Here is a 27472-nt window from a genome sequence, read left to right as displayed (position 1 = left end):
GAATTGCCAACCATTTGGTTAGGAGCTGAGCTCTTAACCACTGCACCACCAGGGCTCCAGTAATACAATATACAATAATAATACAGTAATAATAAAAGTAACTACATTCAGTACTGTACTGAAGAGAGAGAATTTGTGTGTGTGTGTATGTGTGTAGGTACACAGTACTGTAAACAAAATTAAAGAAACAGTTCTTAAAACAGTTTAGATAGGAAAAAAGATGATTAAAGGTTAACCATTGTATTTAACTCAAATTTTTAATACAACAGGCTTTATGGCAGTCCGTTCTTAGGACTTACTGTACTGGGAATTATTTGTTGACATGGGTAACAGCGAGTAGACAGGAAACCATACCTCCCCTTCCCCCAAAACACACTGGGAACAGCAACCACTTTAGGCATCAGCCTCAGACTGCTGGGACACTTTGGTCACCAGCTACCTCCTAAGCACCCACGTGCCTACTAACAATCTCTCTCCATTTCTTAGTGGCACCCGCTAACGTGCTGACTCCCCTCTCCTAGTCCTGAGATACCTGCAGGCATTCTAGCTTCCTTTAGGCTTTATGCACTGCCGTATTCAGCCTCCCCCAAGCCACCAAGCTCAAAACATTTTTAATTCCTCTTTGTCTAAAAGTCCTGGGACCCGCCACGTGCCCTCAATGCACTCAGTTGCATCCACTCCTACGACTTTGGACATAACTGACCTTCCTTCACAAAATGAACAGCCCATTGCTGTTGGCATCAAAGGAAAACAAAACAAAATAAAAAACCAACAACACCAAATAGGGTATATCCAAGATAAGTAGACATTTACTGATCAACGTTGCCACTAGAAATTCATCTGCAAATTATCAGAAGCCAGCAGCTCCCTAACCCAAAAGCCCTCTAGCTCTCTAACCCAGCCAGTGTACTTACAGTAAGCTCGATGTTGCCATCTGAGCCTGTGTAGTCTTCCATTACTGCTGCCTCATAGCCCAACTTCTTGATGAGCTGAGCTATTTCAAGTGGCTGGATGATTTCCGGATTATATTTGACCTCTGCCTTTCCAGCCATCAAGGATACCAGCACGGAGAGAACACCTGAAACCATCAGGTCATAGCTATCACAATCTAGCCAAGCCCTCTGGGGTGGCATGCTTCACATAATGTAACAAAGGAAAGTCTCTCTCCAGGAAGCCTCTAGCAGTTCTCCAACTTGGCTTCACATTTGGGTCACCTGGGAAGTTTCTGACAATCAAGATGCCTGGATCTTAACCCAGACCAATTAGAGCAGACTCTCTCAGGGTGGGAGGTTGGCATTATTAGTTTTAAAAGCTTCTCAGGTGATTCCAATGTGCAGCCAAGATGGAGAACCACGGTTCTAGAACAATGTTTCTTAAACTTCAATCGGCATATGAATCACCTGGGGATTTTGTTAAACTACAGACTCCGACTCAGCAGACCTGGGGCAGGATCTAACCACTCCCAGATGATGTCAAGGCTGCTGGTCCTGGGACCACAGTTTGAGTAGGGCTTCAGAAGACACTGATGGTCACACACACATCAAAAGCAAAGGATAGGGAGGAAGGGGGAAAAGAGGACCCATGCTCAGGGGGCATTGAGGTTTTATTAAAGACGGTGGAATAAACTGAAAATGGATAGTGGTAATGGTTGCACAACATGAACATAATCAATGCCTCTGAATTACACATGTAAATATTGTTGAACTGATCAATGTTTTGTTATATCTATTTTTACCACATTAAAAAAAAGAAAGCAAGGGATACCATCTGCACCTATCAAATATTGTTACATCAAGGATATACTTACTTTTTCCTCCAGACACTTTGATACAAGGGAAAAATACAAAATTTTCAAAAATGGTTTTCCTTATTCTTTTTCTGCTTTTAATAACTTTAGGGAGAGAAAAAGAAACCCCACAAACTATCTTACTAACACTATTGGGCTAGTTTTAAAAAGAGCCTCCTTTAAATAAAAGGAATGATGTGCTTTAGAAAAGACGCCATAAGGGAGATAAAGATGGATTGGAGCCAGCAAGTAAAACACAGGTCAACTTTATGGGCAGTCAGACCACTGGCAACGGAGACACCCCAATACACCTCAATTTGAGAACGGTCATTCTAGAGCTGCAGGAAGTGATAAAACATGGTGACAAGAGGTTAGAAAAAGGCGTCATCCTAATCCGAGGTTGATCCTAAGGGCCAGGGAATCAGAGCAGAAAGGCACATGGAACCACCTGGGTGAGGAAAGATAGACAGTGACATAGGAAGCAAGGCAGTCACGGTTAAGATATTTTTCAAACAAAAAACTGGGACAGGATTTTTGTTGCACTTTCAGACTTAAGAGACAGTATTGGAAATGTGGTTTAAAGGGAAAAAATTCTGGCATTTCTGCAACATTTGATGGGTTGCAGGGACAACAGGACAGAAGGTTTGAAACTGAACTCCTCCCCAAAACACAGGCTATTTGTACATCATAGTAAGGGGCTGATGGGACTGGAAGGGGAAAAACTGAATAAATGCCAGGACAAACAAACTAAGGAGTCTACCCATGGGATGTTCCATGACCTTTAAACTGGGTTTTCCATGGCTAACTTAGTCAGAGATGTATTTTTTCTCAAATAAATTAAATACCTCTTAGAGAACAGAATGCCAACTGCCCAAGAGCATTACACAGACATCTATACCATCATAAAATGAATCTGCTATCAGGTTATCAGGGCTACTGGTAAACACGGTCACTGGAGACTCTGAAGGGAGAACAGACGCCGGTTTTAGGATTCTAGTGTACAACAGTCTACGGCAGCGTTCTCAAGGTAACACGGACCGAAATCTCTCACCAGCTTCTTTTTGCAGATTCCTCTCTATGTTAGACACGCAGGACGCACAGGTCATGCCTGTGATCTGTAAGCAGCACTTCTGTGGCGCCACTGTTTGCGATGACTGCGGTGACTCTGACGAGTGGCCAGGGTGGTGTCTTCGAGGGAGCACCCTGGCATGGGGAGCTGTTTCCTGTATAGACAGAGGTGCACCACCTGTAGTTTGCGCCATGGAATTCCTGGCACTGTGGCTTCCAAAATGGTTGCCAGAACAGTTTTCTAGGATAAAATGTCAGAAGTAATTGAAATTAAAAGAACAAATAATTTTTTTTCCAGAACAGTAGATTCAACCCTCCGACACCTGCCTAATCCCTCCCTATTTTCCCAGTCCATTGCCCATTTTCTAAATTCACCTGCCTGTCTATCCAAATGCCGTTTCAGTAATATTCATGCTATTACAGATAATTCCATATCCTTTTACTAACCTGGTAATCTCTAACAAGGGAGTATGGCCCAACTAAATTCTGGGCTTCTAGAGATTACTAAAGGAAGTTAAATCAACAAAAACCCAAGCAAACCTATGCTATTGGGTCCTTTATCAATCCATGCCAATGCTAGTGGTGAGCGTGTAAACTGATTCAGACTTCTGGAAGTCTATTTGATAACATTACGAAAAACCGTACCCCAAACTGCTTAGTGCTTAGGAGAGGCTCAATAAGGATTTGCTGATGAAATGAAATGAAAATGTTTATACCCTCTGACCCAGCAATTATGCATTTAAATACTTAACTCGGGGGAATAATTAAGTATGGGCACAAAGATTTAGCCTCAAAAATGTCCATAGTCCAACAATCACATGCACACAAACAAGATGGGAACGATGTAACAGGAAGCTGGCTGAGTGAATTACAGTCCATGCATACAACGGGATGCTATGCGGCCATTAAACATTGGGCCACAGACATCTGCGTGGACCTAAAGATATGTTTATAATAAACTGTAGGGTAAAAAGAGATTATAAGACTATGTATAACATAAACATATATTTGAAAAATTTTATATCTGCTTTAGAAAAAGTCTGGAAGACCATATACAAAAAATGTTAAACATGGGTTATAAACCGCTGTTCATGAACAGTGGTAGGATTATAGAATATTTTTGGCCCCTTTTGCTTATCTAAAATTTACAATTTTTTCTACAATGAACATGTATTACTTGTGTTATTTTTAAATTAATTCTAAATTCATCTTCAATCTTACTTTTGCTATCATTTACTATTAGCATTTCCACTATTAATAATAATAGCTATTGTTGTTGCTATTATTATTATTATAACAACAAGAACAGAAACTGCAGCCTACAAAGCCCCACCTGGCCTGGCTCCTGCCTGCCCTCAGCCCCATCTCCGAGCATGGCCCCTCATGCGTCTCTCCACCCACATCAGCCTCCCTGCTAGCCAGGCCTTCTGTTCCGCTCTACTGCCATGCCTTTTCACTGCTCGTCCTCAGATCTCTGCCTGACTCACTCATTCTCATCACTCAGACCCCTGCTCAATGGCGCCTCCTTGGAAAGCCTTCCCTGACCACCCACCTCCTATTCCCTGACTCTGCTTATGTTTTCTCTGTATCATTTACCACCTCCTGAAACTATTATTCATTAACCCGTTCACCTGTCTTTGTCCTCTCTGACCAGAATTCAGCTCCTGGGGCGCAGGGGCTCTGATGTGCACACCACCACACTCACGACTAGCGCAGAGCCTGGCACACTGCAGCCCTGCATAAATGCTAGCTGAGGGAAAGAATGGTTTTGTTGGAGCAATTATTATGTATCAGGCACTGCGTATTAGCTTATTTGATGCTCGTGGTCATCCTCTGAAGTAGATATTTCTCTTATCCTCATTTTGAAGATGGAGAAACTGAAGCTGAGAGCTATTGAATTAACTTGCCCAGCTCTCTGTGTTGGAATGATAGTTCTAAATTTCTGACTATACCGTTTAAAATGTGAAGTCACCATTTTAAAAATCAAATGTAACATCTTCACCAACCCTGGCCTGAGCCAATTCCTTACCCTGAATTCTCTGTTCTGTTGCTATTCCTAGCAGGTTTGCAATCTAAGCTGTCCCTTCCTTCTCTTTGCCTCTCCCTTCCTACTCCCCAGCACACGCAACACCTAATCATGTGCCACGCCCCAGCTCAGTCACCTCCCTAATTTCACAAGCAGCCATCACCTCTTCCTTGCCATCACTGCTCCACTGGCTCAGGTTGTGGTGTGCACCAGTTGGACCAATGTGCAGCCTCCCAATTCCATTCTGTCCCTTCTCATCCATGTGGCGTTTCAGTCTAGAGGATTAACGTCTTAAAGCTTTGCTGGGACAGTGCACACATATACTCAGAAACCTTCAGCAGTCTCCCACTGCTCTCCATGTTAAGGACAAATGCTTCAGTTAGCATTCAAGGTCCCCCATGAGTTCCCAATTAATTCAACCAATACTTATTGAGTGCCCACCATGTGTCTGGTTCAGGGGGAGACCCAGGTTCTATTCCTGACCAGTGCACCTCATGTGCAGCCACTACCTGTCAGTGGAGGCCTGTGTGCTGCCATGAGGCTAAACAGGTTTCAGTGGAGCTTCCACACTAAGATGGGCTAGGAAGAAAGGCCTGGTGATCTACTTCTGCAAATCAGCCAATGAAAACCCTGTGGATCACAACAGTGTGATCCTCAACCAATCATGGAATTGGCAAGGCCTGGCAGCATTTTGTTCCATTGTGCATGGGGTCGTCATGAGTCGGGAGCGACTTGACAGCAGCTAACAACAACCATGTGTCTGGCACTCTGCTAGCTAGTGGGGATACAGCAGGAAACAAGAGAAAAAGCCCTGCCCTACTGGGAGGAACCAGACAACACGCAAATACATCAAACACGGACTGTCACTGGTTATAAGTGCTATGGAGAAAAACCAAACAGGGAAGAGAGAAAAAGAGCTGGGGGTAGGAGCTGGGGATGAGGAGGCCGTAGCATGAAATAGGGTGACCAACGTGGGCTGTACTGATAAAAATGAGAGTACAAGCAGTGCAGATTTTGGGGGGAAGAGCATTCCAGACAGAGGGGAGAGCAAGGCTGCACTAAAGAACAGCAAGGGATCAGAAAGATCACGGGCAGGGGGAGGTGGTCTCTAGACCGTTGCAAAAACTTTTCTTTCCAACAGGGAGGTGGGAAAGTCTGGGGGGTTTTCAGCAGAGTTGACGGACCACTCTGAATGCTGGCTGGGGCAGACCATAGGGCTGAAAGGCAGGGAGTAGGGAGACCAGTTTGGAGGTTTTTCTAGGACCCAGGAGAGGGAGGATGGTGGCTTGGAGCAGGGTATTGGTCTTTCTGACTTTATCTCCCATTACTGATACCCTAAGCTCCATCCCAACCAGACTCCTCCAAAACATACCTGGAGGCCCCCCGCCTTCAGGCTTTTGCTTGTGCCCACTGTCTCGTGTGCAACCTGATGCCCCGACCATTTCTGTCTGCTGAAATCCTATCCATTCTTCCAAGCCAGCTCCATGCTACCTCTACTATCAAGTCTTTGGGGAGCCCCACAACCAGATGTTGGACTTTCTCATCTTCTGAATCCCCAGCGCACTTTATCTGTACCTTCCTGGTTGCATTTATTGGAACCTGCCTTGTAGGATCCATATCTGTGAACCACATATGGACAGGTGCTAAACCTTATTAGCCTTGAGCACTTCATGGTACCCAGCACAGTGCCTGGCACCCAGCAGGTCCTTAACATGTGCTGAGTGAAGAGTGCTCCTGAAAGTGCCATTACCCATTTACAAGAGTGTTGTTGTTGTCAGCTGCCATTAAGTTGGCCCCTGACGCATGGCGACCCCATGCACAATGGAAAAAACACTGCCCTGTCCTGTGCCATCCCCATGATTGGTCAAGGATTGGACCATTGTGATCCACAGGTTTTCACTGGCAGATTTTCAGAAGAAGATCACCAGGCCTTTCTTCCCAGTCTGTCTTAGTCTGGAAGCTCTGCTGAAACCTGTTCAGCATCATAGCAACACATAAGCCTCCACTGACAGATGGGCAGTGGCTGCACAAGAGCTGCACTGCTGCGAATCAAACCTGGGTCTCCAGCATGGAAGGTGAGAATACTACCACTGAACCAGTAATGCCTCACCATAAGGGTGGTTGGAACCCTGGTGCCATAGTGGTTAAGAACTTGGCTGCTAACCAAAACGTTGGCAGTTCAAATCCACCAGCCGCTCCTTGGAAACCCTATAGGGCAGTTCTACTCTGTCCTATAGGGTCGCTATGAGTCAGAATCAACTCGACAGCAACGTTTGGTTTTCTGGTTTATATTCCTGTAATCCATTCATTCATTGACTCATTCCATTTGCTCATTCATTCATTTGAAAAATATTTATCACACAAACCAGTGTAGAGTTGTCTCCTAGATGAAAATGAGGTGGAAAATGTATTTTTAGTAGTTCAGCTGACTGACATTCAGTGCCTGCCACTTGCCTCTCTGGTCTCAGATCCATACCCCACCCTTCCTCTGCTCCGCTCTCTACTACAGGGGGCTGACTCCTGCAGACACTTGTCCCAGACTCCCTTGTCAACTGGTTTCTGATTACGTTTGGTCTGTGTGAGATAACGTGAGGGAAGTGGTAGGACAGAAAGGGGAAAAGCCAGGGGGTTCCCCATCTCTCCCTGGGAGTCCAACTCCTGCCCACAGTCTTTCTCTCTGAGGCCCTAGGGGTCCAGTTCCACCAGGCAACCTCGGTCCCTGGGCTATGGTGACACCAAAAATCCGCAGCCCTGGAGAACGGTGGCTTCCTGCTGTTGTTAATCTCTTGGGTTTCCTCCCCCATCCCTGCTTAGCTTTTCTTCTATCGCCTTTGCAATTAGTTCTTAGTATTAAATTCCCTCCAATGGGCTACCCTGGGACTGCACCTGTTACAGCCCTTTCTGTGGCATGTGAAACTCTTGCTTTCATTTCCTCCACAAATACCTAGTATGCGTTGGGTGCTAGTGACCCAGAAGAGAAACAAGCCACTTACGGTTTAAAGAATGTCCTCAAGGAGCTCCTACTCAGTATACAATTACTGATCAAATAGAAATAACACATTTTTAGCATGTAAATAGCTATAAAAGACACATTAATGGTTTATTCTAAATATAGGTTGTCAGATCAAATATAGGACACCCAGATAAATTTGATTTTCAAATAAACAATGAATAATTTTTTTAGTGCAAGTAGCCCTGGTGGTGCAGTGGTTAAGAGTTCAGCTGCTAACCAAAAGGTCAGCAGTTGGAATCCACCAGCTGCTCCTTGGAAACCTTATGGGGCAGTTCTACTCTGTCCTATAGGGTTGCTATGAGTTGGAATTGACTCGACAGCAATAGCAACAGGGAACAATGTCCCAAATATTGTATGGGATACACTTATACTAAAAAATTATTTGTTGATCTGAAATTAAAATTTAACTAGGAATTCTATATTTTCATTTGCTAAATATGGTATCCTAAATACCTCTTAGGCTAAATACAATTCTCATAATTCTGCCCAATAAAAGTCACTGTTCTTGAGATTTACTCAGTTAAATTCAATTATTCTGTAATGTGCAGTTTAATGCTAATTTCTTCTCAGTGTCGAGAACCTCATTCTCAAAGACTCTAAACCTCAAACAATATAGCAGATGTTGACCCTGTACTACACTTTTTACCTTCTGAGTACAAGATTTACTTTTCTTTTGTTTTCCTTATTGATTTTTGCTTTTTAAAAACTCCTTCCACAAACTTAATACACAAAACCAAGTCTAGGATGTAGCCAAGGTTGTCCACATGACTCACACACTCCCTTTAATGGCATGTGTGAGTACAGAGGGAGAGAGGAAAGTTATCACAACAGAGCAGAATTTTCAAGCAGACAAGCTTTATTTCTGTGGCCACAGGAAGCTGGATGTGAGAAGCCAAAGGCTGAGTGGCCCAGAGCGCTGCAAATGGGCTTTGCCCTGAGAACCCAGCGACCAGTCCACAGCAGCACCCACCCCCAGCCCGAGGCTGATGAAGCTGTCCAAGTTCCAGCCCAGTCCTCAGATCCAAGCTTAACGACAGAGCCTGTACGTTGAGATCTTAACAGTTAAAAATAGTTGTCTGTCTCCAAACAGAACTACTGCCCCATGCTCCCCTCTCCCTCCTTATCTTCAATCTCTCTGAAATTCCCTCTACCTATTGATCCCCCTTCTCCACCCCTCCCCAGCTAAGCTACTGGGTGGCCTCCACCTCCTCCCCACCTATGCAGGCTGGCTTCCCCTTAACCTGGACCCCGACACTACCAGCCTCCTGCTAGCACACACTGTAAATGTCTATGGACTAGCAACATTGTAAATCTGACACTTTCAGAGGTCATGGCTTCCATGACCTCTCTGTGGCCCCTGAAACTCCACCTGTTTCCAGGACTCCACCCTTCTGAGGCCCTCTCAGGTAGCCTGTGTGGAGAGCCTCCTCCTCTACGCACCACTTCCTTCCATACCAATGCCATCGAGATCTTCCTGCTCCTGTCACCTCTCACTCTTCCTGGGTCTTCTCATCATCTCCCATGGCTCTCCCTATATGCTAGCAACACTCAAATCTGCATTTCTAGCCCTGCTCCCCACTCCTCCCAATTCAAGACCAATATATGCCACTATCCTCAGCATCTCAGTTAGAAAGCTCATCCCAGACAACCCCTTTCCTTCATGGGCCTTCCCTCACCTCACCAAACAAAAAAAACCAAGCCAGCTGCTGTGAAGTCGATTCTGACTCCTGGTGACCTCATGTGTTGAGCTCCATTGGGTTTTCAATGGTTGTTACCTTTCAGAAGATCACCAGGACTTTCTTCTGAGGTGCCTCTGGGTGCATCTGAACTGCTAGTTTTTAGGTTTAGTCGAGTGCCTGACCATTTGCACAACTCAGGTACTTCCCCCATCTCTCACACACACATGCTTAACCTGATACCATGCTTGGTAGATCTGACCTCCTGGACATCTTTCAAATCCATCTCCTGCTCTCCAGCCCCATGTCACTTCTCATCCAGCCTCCTAAAGTGGCTCATGGCCTCTGATCCATACACTGCACCCTGACATCAGATTGGTCTTCTAAAACAGAAATCTGATCTCATGCTTCTTCTGTTCAAAATCCACCAGCAGCTCCCCTCACCTTCACAACACAGGCCAAATCCCTCAGCTTGGCATGCTGGGCCCTGAAGATGTGCTCCCTACCTGCCCAGCCTCATGTCTCACCACCCCTTACTCAGTCCTCACACTCAGCCCTCTCTGGATCCACAGCTTCCTCCTCTTCCACTGAGGCTGTCCCACTGTGTGGACTACTTCCTCTGATTCCAACATTCCCACCCCCCCACTTTCCTGCTCCTCACCTGGCTCACTCCTACTCATCCCTCCGGAGGCAACTCTGGAGCTCCCTACCAGAGAAGCCCCTCACTGGGCTCACACAGGACCCTGTGTCCCTCTAGCACAGGACATGTCCTGCTGCACTGTAATGGTCCACTCCATCTTGGCCTCTGCTTGGCTAAGGCATAAGTTCTTAGAAGAGACCATGCCTTACTCATCAGCAGCCCCACAACTAGCACAGGACCTGGCACATGGCGGAAACGCAAATGTGTTATAATGGTGTTGCACGTGGAGTGCTCTCATGGCAGGGAAGTGGCAGAGAAACAAGAGGCAAGGGAATGGCCACTGGCCAGTTGGGCAACAAGAGAAGGGGTAGCAGGGATGCCTACCACCCTGGAAACCTGGCCTAGTGATGTGACATCGAGATATGAGGGCACTTTGCCTTGTCTAGACTGTCATGCCCACTCACCCCCTTCTCTTATTGCCCAAGGAGGGCAAGCGAAATCATTGTTAAACTCTTGCATTCCCACTTTAAGAGAATGGTGTCTAGGAGTGGAGACTAAGGTACCGTTACAGTTTTTACTTTGTTTTGCTTAGTAGAGAAATCTTCGGAGAAAGTGATGTTGACTTCTTTGATGAGTGAAGGGCCTGATGTGTCAACAGCACTCTTTAGAACACAGAATTAAATACTCTGGAAAAGAGGCCAAAAATCCAGTGAGCTCAGCTTTCTAGTCTCAGGTACACGAGAAGCAAAACATACAAACTTGGAAATTCTATGTCCTCTATCCTAACAAACTTAACACGTAAGGAAAAGTTACCGAATTTTGCTAGCACTACCTACATTTAAGGCAGTGAGGACGGCTCACCTCCCCAGTCACCCGTGCACAGTGTTGTAAGACGCAACTAGAAAAGGAGACAACCCCAGCTGCAAATGTGTTAATTACGTACCAGAGATGATGGAAGCCTCAAAGCCCATGTCCTCTACAGCAGCTCTGAGTTCTTCTGGGTTAGTGACAGCAGAGTTAAAGAGAATGGTTCCAGTCCCTTCAGTCAGAGACACTGATATCTGCTGAACCCCTTCCCTCTGGGAGATGATGCCTTCGATGGACTGGACACAGGAAGTGCACGTCATGCCAGCAATGGTGAGTACCACAGAAGTGGGTGCTCCAAGCCCCTGGTTTCTCTGGGAGGAGCCAGAGGAATAGAGTTCGGAAGGCCTGACACCTGGCAGGCACTGGGTCCCACTCCATTCTGAATCATCAGGAAGACAAACTTTAAAGTTCCCAGGTGGAAGAGCCTCAATGGCCTTCTGCAGGGACACTGGGGAGATACGAGAAGGCTCAAACTGTACTTGGGCAGTTCTGTTCTCCAAGGACACTTGTATACTTTGAACCCCTGGGAGCTGGCCTATGTCTTCTTCAATACTGAAGACACAAGACTTACAGTGCATTCCATCTACTCTCAGTTGCAGGGTAACCCCATGGCTTTCTTGGTCCCTCAGGGTCTCAGAACTATTGAGACTCCGGTGAGCAGGAGGTGAAGGTCTCTTTGGGTTAGTGCTTTGTAATCGTCCAATATCAATTGGCCCCAGGCTTAGGGGAGCCACTTTGTTCTTGATGGTAGCTTCAAATCCCATGTCATTGACATGGTCCCTGAGGTCTTCGGGTTGAATAAGATAAGGCTGATAGGTGATGACCGCTTCCTGGTTGCCCAGTGAGACTCTGACTCGCACCACACCCTGCAGTTTCCCTATCTTGCTCTCTATGGAAGTGACACAGGATTGGCAGGTCATGCCTTCCACCCGAAGCTTGACCACAGCCTCCCCGGTAGGCGACAACCTGCAGGGCCAAGAGGCAGCCTTTCCTTCGGCGATGCTAGCCTTGAAGCCCATGTCCCCAATGTGGCAGCAGACCTGCTGCAGGCTCATGACTGATGGTACATACGTCACAGTCGCGTTGCCCTGCTGCAGGGAGACCTGGATGCTCGCGATGCCGTTCAAACTGGAAATCTTGCCCTCGATAGACTTGACACATGACTGGCAAGTCATGCCCAGAATGCTGATTGTGCCAGTGGCCATCTGAGAAGGAGGGGACACGCTGTCCAGACTGCCTTCGTAGCCAACATTGTCAGAGGCAAAACTCTGCTTCATTGCTGGTTCCCGGGCACGAGCAGGCAAAGAAAGTCTAGATAAGATCTAAAAGGAAAAGAAATCACATTTTTTAGACCTTAAAGCTAAATATTTCCTGAACTATCCTAGCTTGTATGACACTGAGAAAATGGAAAACAATGCCACTGGTGTCAAAACATTCCAAGAGTACAAGAATATAAAATACAGAGAAAGAAAGCTATAAGGCATCATTTATAAAATAAAAGGGCTTCGGTGGGTGCTTTTTTAGCTCTGACATTCTGCGATTCTGAACCTGTAAGTCAACTCTTTACCACCTTAATAAAATAGTTTTATTAAGAATATGTGGAGGTTTCCATAGGAAGGAAGGAAAGTATGCTGTGGCTTACGTGCACAGAATCCGGCAGGTCAGGCCTAGGGGAGGCAGAGAGGATAGCAGCCCACAGTGGGAAGGCACAGGACAGGTGTTCCCAGACAGCCTCCCTCCTCTCCTCCATTAATACCTGAAGCTTGAAACCTCCCGGCAGAACTTGGTCCTTTCAGATAAAACTGTGGAGGACCTGCTGAAATGCAAACCCCCAGAACAGGCAATACCTTAATTCTATATCTCCTTCTAGGGCTGTCTGTCTCATTCTCTTAGCAGGGCTAAAAGTGCTTAACCACCGGGTGTGTGTTCAAAACACAGGACCCCAGATCCCACGGGGTTGGAATCTGCAGGTGGACCACAATGCCTGTAAAAGAAGGTCTGGAAATATGTTCCCCCGAGGAAGGGGAAATGAGCACGAGGGCCCTAAGGCAGGAGGGGAAGAGCTGAAAGGACAGGAAGTTGAGGTTAACAAAGAACTCCGAAGTTCTGCCTTAGGTTGAGTGCCATGTCTTTGTGATGGAATGAGGCATTGCCTGGTCCTGTACCATCTTCATGATCCTTGGTATGCCTGAGTCCATTGCTGTGTCCACTGGGTATTTTGAATGCCTTCCAACCTAGGGGGCTCATCTTCCAGGACTATATTGGCCAATATTTTGTTGTGATCCAAAGGTTTTCACTGGTTAATTTTCAGACAGAGATTGCCAAGCTACCACCTGTCTGTCAGTTTATCACACTGAGATGGCTTGCATGTTGCTGTGATGCTAGAAGCTATACCACTAGTATTTCAAATACCAGCAGGGTCACCCAAGGTGGACAGGTTTCAGCAGAGCTTCCAGAGTAAGACAGATTAAGACAGGATAGTTGTTGCCGCTACCTAAAATCACAGGTGCTTCACCAAATTAAATGGATCTGATGGCACATTGGTTGAGAGCTATGGCTGCTAACCAAAAGGTCAGCAGTTCAAATCCACCAGCTGCTTCTTGCCAACTCTACAGGGCAGGTCTACACTGTCCTATAGGGTCACTATAAGTCAGAATCGATTTGACAGCAACAGGTTTGGTTTTTTGTTTTATTTTCTCAATGCACCACAATACAAATGTTATCTCCTAGTTTCTTCACATACTGATGCAGTCTCAGCCATTCTACCTATCAACAAACGAAATGATGCACCCTGACTCACCATTCTCTTGGATCAATAAAGTTTTTACACCAGTTTTTTCATGTGATTCGGTAGTTTGGAAATAGGCCTTTTATATAATACATGATAAAAAGCATGTTTCTCTCTATTCATGTACAATCCTACTTATCTTCAGAGGAGTCTCAATTACAAGGAGTTGATTTTCTCACATCCTTGTGCATAAAACACAGCTCTTTCTAGCTTGGCTTTTTGTGCAGCTTAACAAGATGCAACTTTACATAACTTTCAAAACAGACTATAAATGTATGTTTGTATATCCATAAAGGAAATCATAAGGTAGTTTGGGATTAATAATTATAAGGAATTTTTTTTAAATGTTCACTATAGCATTTCTTAAAATAGTAGAGAAAAAAGGGAATAATTAAGAAATTTATGAGACACCAATTCAACAGATTACACTGAATTCAATAAAAATACTGAAATCATCTGTGGTGTAAACAGGGAAATAAAAACATATGATAAAGATGACATGGTGTATCAGTGTGAAAAAAAGAGGTTATTCAATGTAAGTATTAATGGACAACTGGGTAGCCACTGGGGAAACTTTTTTTGAAAAAATGTAAATTTAGAATTTATACATATCAAAAGACATTTCAAACAGAACACACTTTAACATGTAAAAACTGAAATCATAAAAACACTAGAGAAAACATAGGAGAATATCTATTATAATCCAAGAGCGGGGAAGCCCTAAATATGACCCAAAGGAAAAACCAAAAACCAAAGAACAGTGACAACAACAACAAAAAAGACAAAAACAAAAAAATTCAGAAGCTACACAATAAAAGGTATATCTAACTGCAATAAGCAAAAAAAAAAAAAAAAAAGTCACAATCAAAAGATAAAGAAGAAACTGGGGGAAAAAGATTTGTTTCACATAGCACACATTAAGAGCTAACTTTTTTTTTACTTGTGCTATAGGTGAAAGTTTACAGCTCAAGTTAGTTTCTCATACATTTATATACACATTCTTATGTGACCCTAGTAGCTATCCCTATAAAGTGACCGCTCATTCCTCCTTTCCACTCCAGATTTCCCGTGTCCATTCAACCAGCTCCTATCCCTTCCTGCCTTCTCATCTCGAATCTGGACAGGAGCTGCCCATTTAGTCTCGTGTATCTACTTGAACTAAGAAGCACACCCCTTATAAGTATCATTTTATGTCCCAGAGTCCAGTCTAATCTTTGTCTGAAGAGTTGGCTTTGGGAATGGTTTTAGTTCTAGGTTAACAGAGTCTGGGAGCCATGTACTCTGGGGTTCCTCTACTCTCAGTCAGACCATTAATTACGTTTTTTTTTTTTCTTTTTAACTAGAATTTGAGTTCTGCACCCCACTTTCCTCCTGCTCTGTCAGGCACTCTCTGTTGTGTTCTCTGTCAGGGCAGTCATTGGTGTAGCTGGGCACCATCTAGTTCTTCTGGTCTCAGGCTGATGGAGGCTCTGGTTTATGGGGCTCCTTTTGTCCCTTGGGCTAATATTATCCTTGTGTCTTTGGTGTTTTTCATTCTTCTTTGCTCTAGGTGAGTTGGAACCAACTGATGCATCTCAGATGGGCGCTCACAAGCTTTTAAGACCCCAGACACCACTCACCAAAGTGGGATGCAGAACATTTTCTTAACAAACTTTGTTATGTCAACTGACCTAGATGTCCCCTGCAACCATAGTCCCCAGACCCCTGCCCCTGCTACACTGTCCCTCAAAGTGTTTGGTTGTATTCAGGAAACTTCAGAGCTTTTGGTTTAGTCCAGTGGTGCTGACTTCCCCTGTATTGTGTGTTGTCCTTCCCTTCACCTAAGATAATTCTTGTCTACTATCTAGTTAGTGAATTCCCCTCTCCCTCCCTCACCACCCTCGTAACCATCAAAGAGTGTTTTGTTCTGTATTTAGACCTTTTCTTAAGTTCTTATACTAGTGGTCTCGTACAATATTTGTCCTTTTGTGACTGACTAATTTCACTCAGTATAAAGTCTTCCAGATTCATACATGCTATGAGATGTTTAGCGGATTCCCCATTGTTCTGAATTGTTGCATAATACTCCATTGTGTGAATATATCTAATTTGTTTATCTATTCATCTCTTGATGGGCACCTAGGTTGTTTCCATCTTTTTGCTATTGTGAACAGTGCCACAATGAACATGGGTGTGCAGACAGCTACTCGTGTGATGGCTCTTATTTCGCTAAGCAGAATTGCTGGGTCGTGTGGTACTTCTATTTCTAGCTTTATAAGGAAGCGCCAAATTGACTTCCAAAGTGGTTGTACCATTTTACATTCCCACCAGCAGTGTATAAGTGTTCCAGTCTCTCCACAACCTCTTCAACATTTATTATTTGGTGTTTTTTCGATTAATGCTAGCCTTGTTGGGGTGAGATGGTATCTCAATGTAGTTTTGATCTGCATTTCTCTAATGGCTAATGGTCGGGAGCATTTCCTCATGTGTTTGTTAGCCACCTGAATGTCTTCTTTGGCGAAGTGCCTTTTCATATCCTTTGCCCATTTTTTTACTGGGTTATTTGTCTTTTTGTTGTTGAGGTTTTGCAGTATCTTGTAGATTTTAGAGATTAGATGCTGCTCGGGTTTGTCATAGCCAAAAATTTTTTCCCAGTCTGTAGGTTGTCTTTTGACTCTTTTGGTGAAGTCTTTTGATGAGCGTAAGTGTTTCATTTTAGGGGGTTCCAATTATCTAGTTTCTCCTCTGGTGTTCATACATTGTTAGTTATGTTTTGTATTCTGTTTATGCCATGTATTAGGGCTCCTAGAGTTATCCCTCTTTTTTCCTTCCATGATCTTTATTGTCTTAGATTTTATATTTAGGTCTTTGATCCATTTTGAGTTAGTTGTTGTTCATGGTGTGAGGTATGGGTCTTGTTTCATTTTTTGTAGATGGATATCCAGTTATGCCAGCAACATTTGTTAAATTACCTTTTCAGTCACTTCTTTTATTACAGGTTTATTTAGTTGTCCTACCAGTGTTTGTGTTAGTTTAGGTAGGTAGTGTGTTTCTAGAAATTCGTCCATTTTCTCTAGGTTTTCAAATTTATTGGAGTACAATTTTTCATAGTATTCTGTTATGATCCTTTTAATTTCATTTGGGTCTGTCGTGATATCGCCCATGTCTTTTCTTATTTGGGTTAGTTGCTTCCTTTCCTGTTTTTGTCAGTCTGTCCAATGGTATATTGATTTTGTTGATCTTTTCAAAGAACCAGCTTTTGGTCTTGTTAACTCTTTCAATTGTTTTTATATTCTCTATTTCATTTAATTCTGCTCTAATTCTTATTATTTCCTTTCTTCTAGCACCTGAGGGCTTCTTTTGCTGCTCTCTTTCTACTTGTTCAAGTTGTAGGGTTAATGTTTTGATTTTAGCCCTTTCTTCTTTTTGGATGTGTGCATTTATTGCTATAAACTGACTTCTGAGCACTGCTTTTGCTGTGTCCCAAAGGTTCTGCTAGGATGTGTTTTCATTCTCATTTGATGCTGTGAATTTCTTTATTCCGTCCTTAATTTCTTCTATAAACCAATAGTTTTTGAGCAAGGTATTGTTCAGTTTCCATGTATTTGATTTTTTTTCCCCTTTCTTTTCCTGTTACTGATTTCTACTTTTATGGCTTTATGATCAGAGAAGATGCTTTGTAATATTTCAATGTTTTGATTCTGTTAAGGCTTGCTTTGTAGCCTAGTATGTAGTCTATTCTGGAGAATGTTCCATGTGCGTTGGAAAAGAAAGTATACTTGGCTGCTGTTGGGTGGAGTGTTATGTATATGTCTAGGAGATCAAGTTGGTTGACTGTGGTATTTAAATCTTCCATGTCGTTACTGAACTTCTTTCTGGATGTTCTATCCTTCACCAAAAGTGGTGTGTTGAAGTATCCTACTATTATTATTGAGCTGTCTATCTCTCTTTTCAGGTGCTGTTAAGAGTTTGTTTTATGTATTTTGTAGCTTTGTCATTTATTATAGTTATGTCCTCCTGGTATATTGACCCTTTAGTCATTATGTAGTGTCCTTCCTTACCCTTTGTGATAGATTTCACTTTAAAGTCTATTTTGTCAGAGATTAATATTGCCACTCCTGCTCTTTTTTGAGTGTTGTTTGCTTGATATATTTTTTCCCATCCTTTGAGTTTTAGTTTGTTTGTATCTTTAAGTCTAAGATGTATCTCTTGTAGGCAGCATATAGACAGATCGTGCTTTTTTAACCATTCTGCCACTCTCTGTCTCTTTATTGGTGCACTTAATCCACTTACATTCAGCGTAGTTACTAATAGGTATGAGTTTTGTTGAGAGATTCAGACTGCATATATTGTCAGACTTGATGAAGTAATGCAGTGAGTAATCTATTTTGTCACACAAAAATATATACTATAATGGCTAAGGAATGTAGTGGTGTCTGCCCAGAATTAGAGATATGACCAGCTATATATAAAACAGATATATTCCTTTAAAAAAGTTAGGTATAAACCTAATGTTTATAACTTAAACTATTCAATATATGCATGATGGGAATTTGCTACTTAAAATAATCCTCAGAAATAGAAATGCAGGTGGCTGATAAATCTTTTAAAAGAATTAATAAAATACAAGTTAAAACAACATAATTACTTTTCACCCAACAGATTGGCAAAAATGTAAAAAGTTGATGATACACAGTAAGCATAAATACTAAATGAAAAAATAATTCTCCACCACTGTTTGTGGTAGAGTAAATTCTTGCAACTTTTCTGCACAGCAACTAGGCAATATCTATCAAAATATTAAATGTCCATTGCCTTTGCCCCAGTAATTCTACTTCTGGGAATTTCATGAGACTGTTCATTGCTACATTCTAATAGCAAAAAACTGGAAACCATCTAAATAGTCTTCTATAGAGGATTAATTACATATAGTAGCTGCAGTGAAGTGAATTACTTAATATGGCCCTTCTAGCCATGCATGGTCTTGTGGCTATCACAAAATGATTGGGTGGGACTATGCAAATAAGGTGCTGTGGCTCACCAAGGGGATTAGACAGCCTGCTAATACTGCAAATAAGGTACACAGAACCCTAGTAGAGGTGGGACCATGCAAATAGGGTGTATAGAACACTAACAAGGGAACCGGTCAGTTTTGCCATCCTGCTAGGCTTACAGGGTGTCAATCTCAGAAGCGAGGGGGGACCTCACTAACCCCAAGAAAGAGCAAGGAGTGGAGAACGTCCTTTGGACCTGGGGTTCCCGCACTGAGAATCTCCTAAACCCCGGAGACAGAGAGAGCTGTAACACCAGAGATGGCGCCAGATGGTGAGAAGTGCAGCAGAGAAATGGCAGCAGCAGAACCAGGAGAACAGTGGGAGATGGACTGGTGGGTTTCCCAGCCCATGGAGTGAAGCAGCTACAGTGGGTGTGCCAGACCCACACAGCAAGAGACCTGAGCATCTTTGAGCAGAAGGGCTGCTGGCGGAGTCGGGTGCCTCTGAACACTTATTGGCAGAGCTAAAGAGCTTTGTAACACTTGACCAAGTAGGGTAGAGGTCAGGCCCAAGCAAGGACCAAAGGCTGAGAGACGAGGCCTGTTCTGAGGGGGCTGAGAGAAGCCCTGCACAGCCAAGAGGAGTTAAAAGAACTGTCCTGCACTGAAGAAGGGAGATTTTGCCTACATGCTTCCTGATCCTGATCTCAAGTTGTAACCTGTTACTTCCCTAATAAACCCCATAACTGGGAATACGGTCTGTCTGAGTTTTGTGTGGCCAACTGCAACGAATTATCGAACCCAGCAGAGAAGGAGAGAGTGCTGTGGGAGGTGTGGCTGGTGTCAAAACTGGTAAAAAGGTTGGAGAGAGGAGGTCTGACCTGCACCTCACAGGGATCAGCCTTGGGCTGATGCTGATGGTGATTCTCTCTCCCCTTCGTGAAGTTAGAGGACCTCAGACACGCTGTGCCGTTTCTGTAACAATCCATCCAATAGAACTCTGTGTAATGGTTTTCTAAAAAAGGTGAATTTACATGCACTGACATGGAAAAACATCCACGAAAGATTAAAGGGGGAAAAAAGTTGCAAAACTATGTAAACATGGTCCTATTTGCCTAAGAGGGGGGAAAAAACACTATTCTATATTTTGTTATTAAAAGATACTATTTTTAGGGAAAATTAAATTTAAAAAATCCATTGATAAATAAAACCCAACCTAACCTCTCACCCAAAACAAATTCTGTATCCTGCTTCCTAAAAAATGGTAAGATCACAACCTAATCACCTGACAGTCATCATGGGCTCAACACGTCTGACAAGTCTCCCTGCTGCAATATAAACCTACTGCCAGTTCATTCACATGTTCACTCATTCAAAAGCTTGATACTGTGGACTGAGACTCAGACAGATACGAGATACAAAGACAAAATCAGCAGCCAAGAGCAGTAATTAGGCCATGGTAAGGAGGCCTGACAGTTTCTGGAAAGAAAGGGCAATTCTATATTATCCAGTTGGAACAAGTCCCGGGTAACCTCTAACACCACTCCTCCTCCTTCCCCACTGTCAGGTACACTGAGAAGTGGGGAAGAGGGAGTAGGGCCTACAAGGGGTATTCTGAGAGGCATATGTCTATTTCTTTCCCAGCCCATTGTCCCAGTCTGAGAGGAGACTACAGGCCCAGGGAAACCCTGAGCAGCGACCCAAGCCAGGGCACTGAGGCCCCTGCCTTCTACTCTTGGCTGTATGCTCTCCTGGGGGTGAGGGGAGCCCACATGCCCTCCTCCCCATCCCTACCCTCTCCACAACTAACTGCTCAGGAGCTTTAACAGGCTTGGTCACACCTACTTAGCCTGCTCACATATACTTTGTGTTTTCACCAGTTATGCCTTAAAAAAAAAAAAAAGACATTTTCTTCCTCTATCTGTCCAAAACATGTCAAAGAAACAACCTGCTCGAAGGCATGATTTCATTCTTTACTGTACAGAATATTATACTCTGCATTATATAAGAAATGTAAAATACAAGCAAACAAACGTCACTGATTATAAACAGCAATTTTAAAACGTTTTATTCATAGCAGCTACTTGTGCCTTCTGTGTATGAACTGCCATGTGAAAGCAAACTTCCCAAATACATTAGCAGCTTTCCAACATTCAGATATTATCAAAACTCCACATCTCAATGGAAAAGCAAGGGGTCTGTAGTCAGACAGACCTGGGATTAAATCCTTCAGGCAAATTACCTAACTTCTGTCAGTTTTCTCATCTGTTAAAGGGGAATGATGATACCTCCTTGGGTTGTTGAAGTGACATGAGCAAGGACGTACCACATACACCAAAACCAAACCAGTTGCCGCTGAGTCAATTCCAACTCATGTGACCCCATGTGTGTCAGAGTAGAACTGTGTTTGCTGCATACGGTTTTCAATGGCTGATTTTCTGGAAGTAGATCTACAGGCCTTTCGTCCTAGTCTGTCTCAGTCTGGGAGCTCTGCTGAAATCTGTTCAGCATCATAACTATATGCAAGCCTCCACTGCTAGATGGGTGGTGGGTGCACTTGAGGTGCACTGGCCAGGAAATGACCCTGGGTCTCCTGCACAGAAGGCGAGAATTCTACCACTGAACCACCACTGCCTCCCTTGGGCTAAATAAGTGTTAGCTCTTAGGACCCAAAGCTTGATTTTTTTAATATATAATTTAATTATTTTGTTGTTGTTGAGAATATACACAGCAAAGCATACACTAATTCAACATTTTCTACATGTACTATTTGGTGACATTGATTAAATTTTTCGAGTTATATAACCATCCTCACCCTCCTTTTCTGAGTTGTTCCTCTTCCATTAACGTAAATTCACTGCCTTCTAAAGTTCCAAAGCTTGATTTATAACAGACTTTGACTCAAAACAATGTGACAGTAAGTACTCAATTATAATTAACTTTTAGTTTGATTTTTATAATCATAGACCAGTTTCTACAAATTTCCCCCATTTTAAGATGACTAATTTAAATTCTTTCTGAAAATAATCCTAAATTTAAAAGTGGGATTGCAATTAAAAACGATGATACAGACCTATACATTACATACTGGCATGGAAAAATGTCCAAAAATATTAAGTAAACAATGCAAAGTACATAATAGTATGTACACTCTGATCCCACATTTTTACATAAAAACAATATATATGTACATATACACACACACACCCACAGATCCACACACATATAGATGTGTGTGGGGAGAAAACGGCTGGGGGCTGATGGTTGCTTTCATTGTTTCTTTATACTTCTCCGCATGCCCTCGCCCCATCTTAGTTTTGTTTTCACAATGGGCATGTGACACTCTTATCATCAGAGCTTTAAGAAAAATAGAGTTCTAACTTTGCTTAGCTAGACGACTGGACAGACATAGTCCTACTCAGACATTCAGAGAGCACCAAACAGATCCCAAAGTTGAGAATTCTACTGAATATAATAACTTTAGCAGAAATACTATCCGTTTGCATTTATATGGAGCCCTGGTGGCACGGTGGTTAAGCGTTTGGCCGCTAACCAAAAGATCCACAGTTCGAATCCACCAGCCGCTCCTTGGAAATCAGATGTGGCAGTTCTACTCTGTCCAACAGGGTTGCTATGAGTTGGAATCGACTCAGTGGCAATGGGTTTTACAGAGTACCATGTGCTTTCACAATCCTGTAAGGCAAGACTTCTCATCCCGCTTTGCAACGAAGACTGTGAAGCTCGGAGAGTCCAGGAGGCGCTTGCGCTGATCACACAGCCCGTGATGGCAGAGCAGAGATCTGCACCCAACACGCCAACCACGTGGCAAGGGCCTCCCCGGACCCTCCTTTCTGAAAGGGCTCCTCCCAGCCATTAAAAATCAGTAGAGTATTTCACACCCAAAAACTCAGATGGAGGCTGGAATTTGTAAAGTAACAGTTTGGATATTTTAAAGAAATGCTCTCAAGCATTTTCCCAAAAAAATATTTTGCTATTGTAAATACTCAGCTAAAAATATAAAAGTTCAACATGACATTTCACAAATAAGCAACATATGAAAAGCCACATTAAATGCTTTGTCACTCTTTATGATTCTAAATCTTTTAATTAACATATATTAGTTTAGTTACTGGTTTGAGGCACTTTAAAGAGAAATAAAATAAAAATTATACAATTGCTTTAAAAACCAACCCTTCGCCGTCAGGTAGATTCTAACTCATGACAACCCTACAGGACAGAGTAGAACTGCACCATAGGGTTTCTAAGAAGCACCTGGTGGATTCAAACTGCTGACCTTCTGGTTAGCAGCCAGCTCTTAGCCACTGATTCACCAGGGCTCCTTTTGAAAAGCAAAGTAATTAGAATTCACTGAGATTACCTCTATCATGTCACCACCCACCCCCAGAAAAAAACGTCCTAACCTCCACTCTGAGTAAAATCGACCCAAACTGGCAGCCACTGAATAATGATTCTATGTTTCCTGTTAGTAATCTGGGAAGAACTTTCCAATAAGTCTTTTAGAAATTTCTACAAATAAAGCATACCAAGCAACATTTTTAATATTTTAAAATAAATACCTCAGAGCATAATTATGTCTTGGTTAAAAGTCAGACCATAAAATGCACAGTCTTCAAACACTCAAAGAATTTCTATTTTCAATATCCAAGTACCACATGACTTCAACAAATGTAAATTTCTTGCACAGTACATTTGAAAAAGCTCTTTTCATAAAAAATTTCCTTTAGTTTTTGGACCAGAGGAAACTAAAGAAGTCCTAAAGGAAGCTAAGTACTTATGAAAACTTCTCTTTTTATCTAACGAGTAGAATGCCTTCAAAAGCACTTTTTTTTTTTTTGGTCTAACTATGTCAATGAAAAAGGCTTCATGCAGAAATCCTACTGAAGGTACCATTTTTACAAAATGTTATACAGCCCTACTTTTGAACATGACATGACCTTTGAGTTAACAAAACTTATTTGCTTAAGAAAAGCAGCTTCATTTTGCAGCAACATTTTCAAAATGTTAAATGTAGAGATTAACAAAATAAGGTTACATACTTTTTTAAAAAGGAGAGAGGAGACCCATGTTTGTGTGGCTTTCATTTTGGAAAATTTCTGCTCCACAGAGGCTTACTGAGGGGATATTGACGTATCCTGAAAACAGGAAGCAATAAAACCCAAACGTTGCCCACAGAGGAATTAATCTCTGAAGAAGTTTGCTCTGACTCTTGCCTGGTGCTACAGTCATACTCTTGCTCACTACTCCTGACCAGACATCCAGGCTGGCGGCCCTGACCTCATACATAAAACACGGAGAAAAACTCAATTCATAAACTGGGTCTGACACTCTCTCAGCTTTTAGCTCTTCTGCAGTTGCACTGACCTGACTGGAACTATTTTCCTGTGTTCCATTCAAAACCCTCCGTGAAAATTCTCCCTCCTCTGATGGGGAAGAGACTTCTTCCTCCGAAGACACTGGCAGGGCCGAGTCCCTGGCCCCACGGCTCCTGCGGGCGGCCAGCAGGGTCACATGCGGGTCACTCAGAGTTGCCAGGACGGACTGCTCAGGGCTCCGGAGCCTCTTACTCCTGGCTGTCTCCATCGCAGTGTCTACAGGAACACCTTCACCTCCCGCTAAAGCAGTTTCACCTTTGCCAGACTGCGGGTCACGTTAGAAGCAACTGCTTTGAAAGCATCCTCCTAATTAGCTGGGGGGACGTGGGGGTGGGGGTTCACCCTTCTGCCCTCAGGAGAGGCTGCCAGGGTAGTCTTCAGTCCAGTGGCAAGCTTCGGGAACGTCTGCAGGCTGCACACGCTGTATGCATGTATACTGGCTTTTGTTTATCTACACTCTTCCCACCAATTGGCAGCCTCACTTATCACAAGGCATTTAGCACTTTATCTTTGCACACGGCACTTGCTCAGTCACCCAGCACTGCCGGAGACACGGCCAGCATGTCCACAAGCCCAGCATGTCATGAACTCCAAAGCGAAGCCCAGTTTCCTTTTGGCCACGTGCACAGCTACCACTCCCAGAAACCCAGTCTGGGGCCGGGGAGAAATGTCGCTTCCTTCTACTACCAACCTGCTGGCATTTTCTTGGAATAACTTCAGCTGCCTGCTCCTCAGCTCCAGAGTTGGCAGTGTACAGAATACTTGGTGAGGGAAGTATTTCCTATGCAACATGACTTGCATTTCCAAGGTGTAGGAAAGTTCCAGGTTTCCTGCAGCTTTGTTTTTCCTTGGACCAAAGGCTTGACTTAAGGAAGAACTGACTGCACAAACTCAGTGGATATCAAGGTTCACCAATTTTTTGTATGTGGCAGAACAGCCAGGATCTGAGACACGATTTCAGCTTCTCAGGAGACCTGCTCCTCCACATGAGGATTAATAAACGGAGACTCACGACAGTGTGGTAATCCTGGCAGCTTCCCACTGTCGGGCAGCACTGCCCCCCTTCCCACCTCCCACCTTCCCACCTCCCACCGCACACACTCAGGAGACTGGGAAGGAGGTGACCTCATCCCCGCCATAGGAGGAGGAACAGCTCTGCCAGCAGCACTGCCTGCTGCAAGTGTCCACGCCGCTCCCAGAACCAAGTAGCCATCCCTCTGTGTGACTCCCCACAGCAGAATGCACAACGGGGGGTCACTGGGGAGGGCAAGAATCACGACTGCACCCAAATGAGCAACCTTCTGCTCACACGGTCTTCTGCCTCTTTGTGGGTTGCCTACAATGACCCTTCCTATCCCTTGAGAACTGCCATCACTGCCTCATGAACTCCTGACCCAGGAGGGTTCTCTTTGAGGGGAGGCAGCCTCACCACTGCTCCATCCACCCAAGGCCCTTCATGACTCTTCACCACTCTTCCGCCTCCCACTTTACTCTGTGCTCCCATCTCTAAAACATGCTCAGGCAGCCAGTTCCTCCAAAATGTGTCTGGAACAGCTTCTTATCTTCCATGTGTTCACCCCAAAAGAACCTTCCTCCATTTCCAGGAAGTGCCACTCAAACCAGTGGCCTGACAAAGGAAAGGCGGAGCTGGGCCCCAATCCAACCTGGGCAGCTAAAGGAGAGCGGCCCTGCCGTCCTCACCAGAAGCCCAGGACTGCCTCATGGCCACTAAGCTACTCTGGAGGAGCCAGCGTAGATGGGCCTGGTGAGCTCGTGATCACTTTCTCATGATTACTCAGATCTTGTTGGTTATCTCTGGCAAGTCATGCCTTCACAGTTTCCTGACAGGATCCTCAGTAAAGGCTCGGCTGACCATGCCTCACACTGCATTTACTTTTGGTGGAAATCCTCCCGAAAGATGTCATCTTTCTGCTTTAGAATACCCATGGCCATCGAGTCGATCCTGACTCATGGTGGCCCCATGTGTTAGAACAGAACTGCTCCATAGGGTTTTCTTGGCTAAAATCCTTATGGAAGCAGATCACCAGGACTTTCCTCTGTGGCACCACTGGGTGGGTTTGAACCACCAACCTTAGGTTAGTAGTTGAGCACACACCTTTTGTGCCAACCAGGGACCTGTCTTTTAGAATAAGAGCTACTAAACATGTTTTAACTTTTCCTTGATGACACAGGATCATCTTTATAAATATAAATTCTTCTTCTGTGCTATAGCTATGGATGGTTAATGAGGGAAGAACGTTTGGGATCATATGTTCCAAATGCTTTTAAATAGTCTATTTTGTTATCTCCATGAACTATGAAGACTTTAGATACTTTACTGCCCAAACCACTTCTCCTAGATGGTCACCCAGACCTGGAACATAGCCAGAAAAAGGAGATGGGGCCAGGCCATAAAGGGGATGAAGCCTTTTAGACTCTGTCCTGTGGGCAGTGGAGAATCACCAGGAATTTTTAATGTAAGGAGTTACATGATTATATTTGAGGCTTAGAAATACAGTTTGGGCAGGAAGACGAATGAAGAATCAGAGGGAGGGATTATGGGGATTACACCAACCCCATTGCTGTCAAGTCAATTCCAACTCATAGCGACCCTATAAGACAGAGTAGAACTGCTCCATACGGTTTCCAAGGAGTGGCTGGTGGATTCAAACTGCTGACCTTTTGGTTAGCAGCTGTAGCTCTTAACCACTATACCAACAGCACAGTTGGGCTAAACAGATAAGGAGGGCCCTCCAGGCTTAGTGTTCAATTGATCAGAGCAGGTGATGAAAAGAGAGGACCAGAGGGTAACAAAGCAGTTCCCAGTCTGGCACACTGGGCACATGGTGACATGTAAACAGTGAGTGTGCCTTTCCACAGACTCTAAGATAACTGCAAAACAGCCAAGGCTTGAGACACTTCCCCAGTCTAGAGAGTCAAGTCCAAACTCCTCCTTCTGGCACCTTCCCATTCCCTCACACCAGAGCCCTAGGTTTCCCCTCCTCTGTCCTGTAAGTCCTGCCTCTCTGGCAGCAGGGATCTCTCCCTTATCTGAATTCCAGCATTGCTTAATGTCAACACCCAGACTCTGTCACTATTAGAGGACAAGTCTTCTCTCCCTGTCGTGGCTGCAGTCAGTTCCATCAGCACTTGTGACTGCTGCCGATCATGTGCTCAGCACTGGGAAACACTGTGAGCTCCCGGAAGACAGAGGCCCCACGCTGTATCTGCCCACAGACCCGG

The 27472-nt window shown here is 43.9% G+C and overlaps 1 protein-coding gene across 1 annotated transcript in view; it reads right to left on the bottom strand.

Moving 5' to 3' along the window:
• ATP7B (ATPase copper transporting beta) overlaps positions 1–27472 on the bottom strand; it is a 117506-nt gene that overhangs the window by 36318 nt on the left and 53716 nt on the right. Inside the window, exons 2-4 of the mRNA XM_023731516.1 lie at positions 11153–12398; positions 2838–3095; positions 915–1078 (exon numbers count right to left, since the gene is read on the bottom strand). Coding sequence (XP_023587284.1) covers positions 915–1078; positions 2838–3095; positions 11153–12398 — 1668 coding nt within the window. The remainder of the gene's footprint in view (positions 1–914; positions 1079–2837; positions 3096–11152; positions 12399–27472) is intronic.

The sequence above is a fragment of the Trichechus manatus genome, unplaced genomic scaffold (genome assembly GCF_000243295.1).
Source record: "Trichechus manatus latirostris isolate Lorelei unplaced genomic scaffold, TriManLat1.0 scaffold00044, whole genome shotgun sequence".
In the NCBI taxonomy this organism is placed as follows: Eukaryota; Metazoa; Chordata; class Mammalia; order Sirenia; family Trichechidae; genus Trichechus; species Trichechus manatus.
The sequence above is the reverse complement of the archived record's forward strand: the minus strand, read 5'-3'. Positions and strand labels throughout refer to the sequence as shown.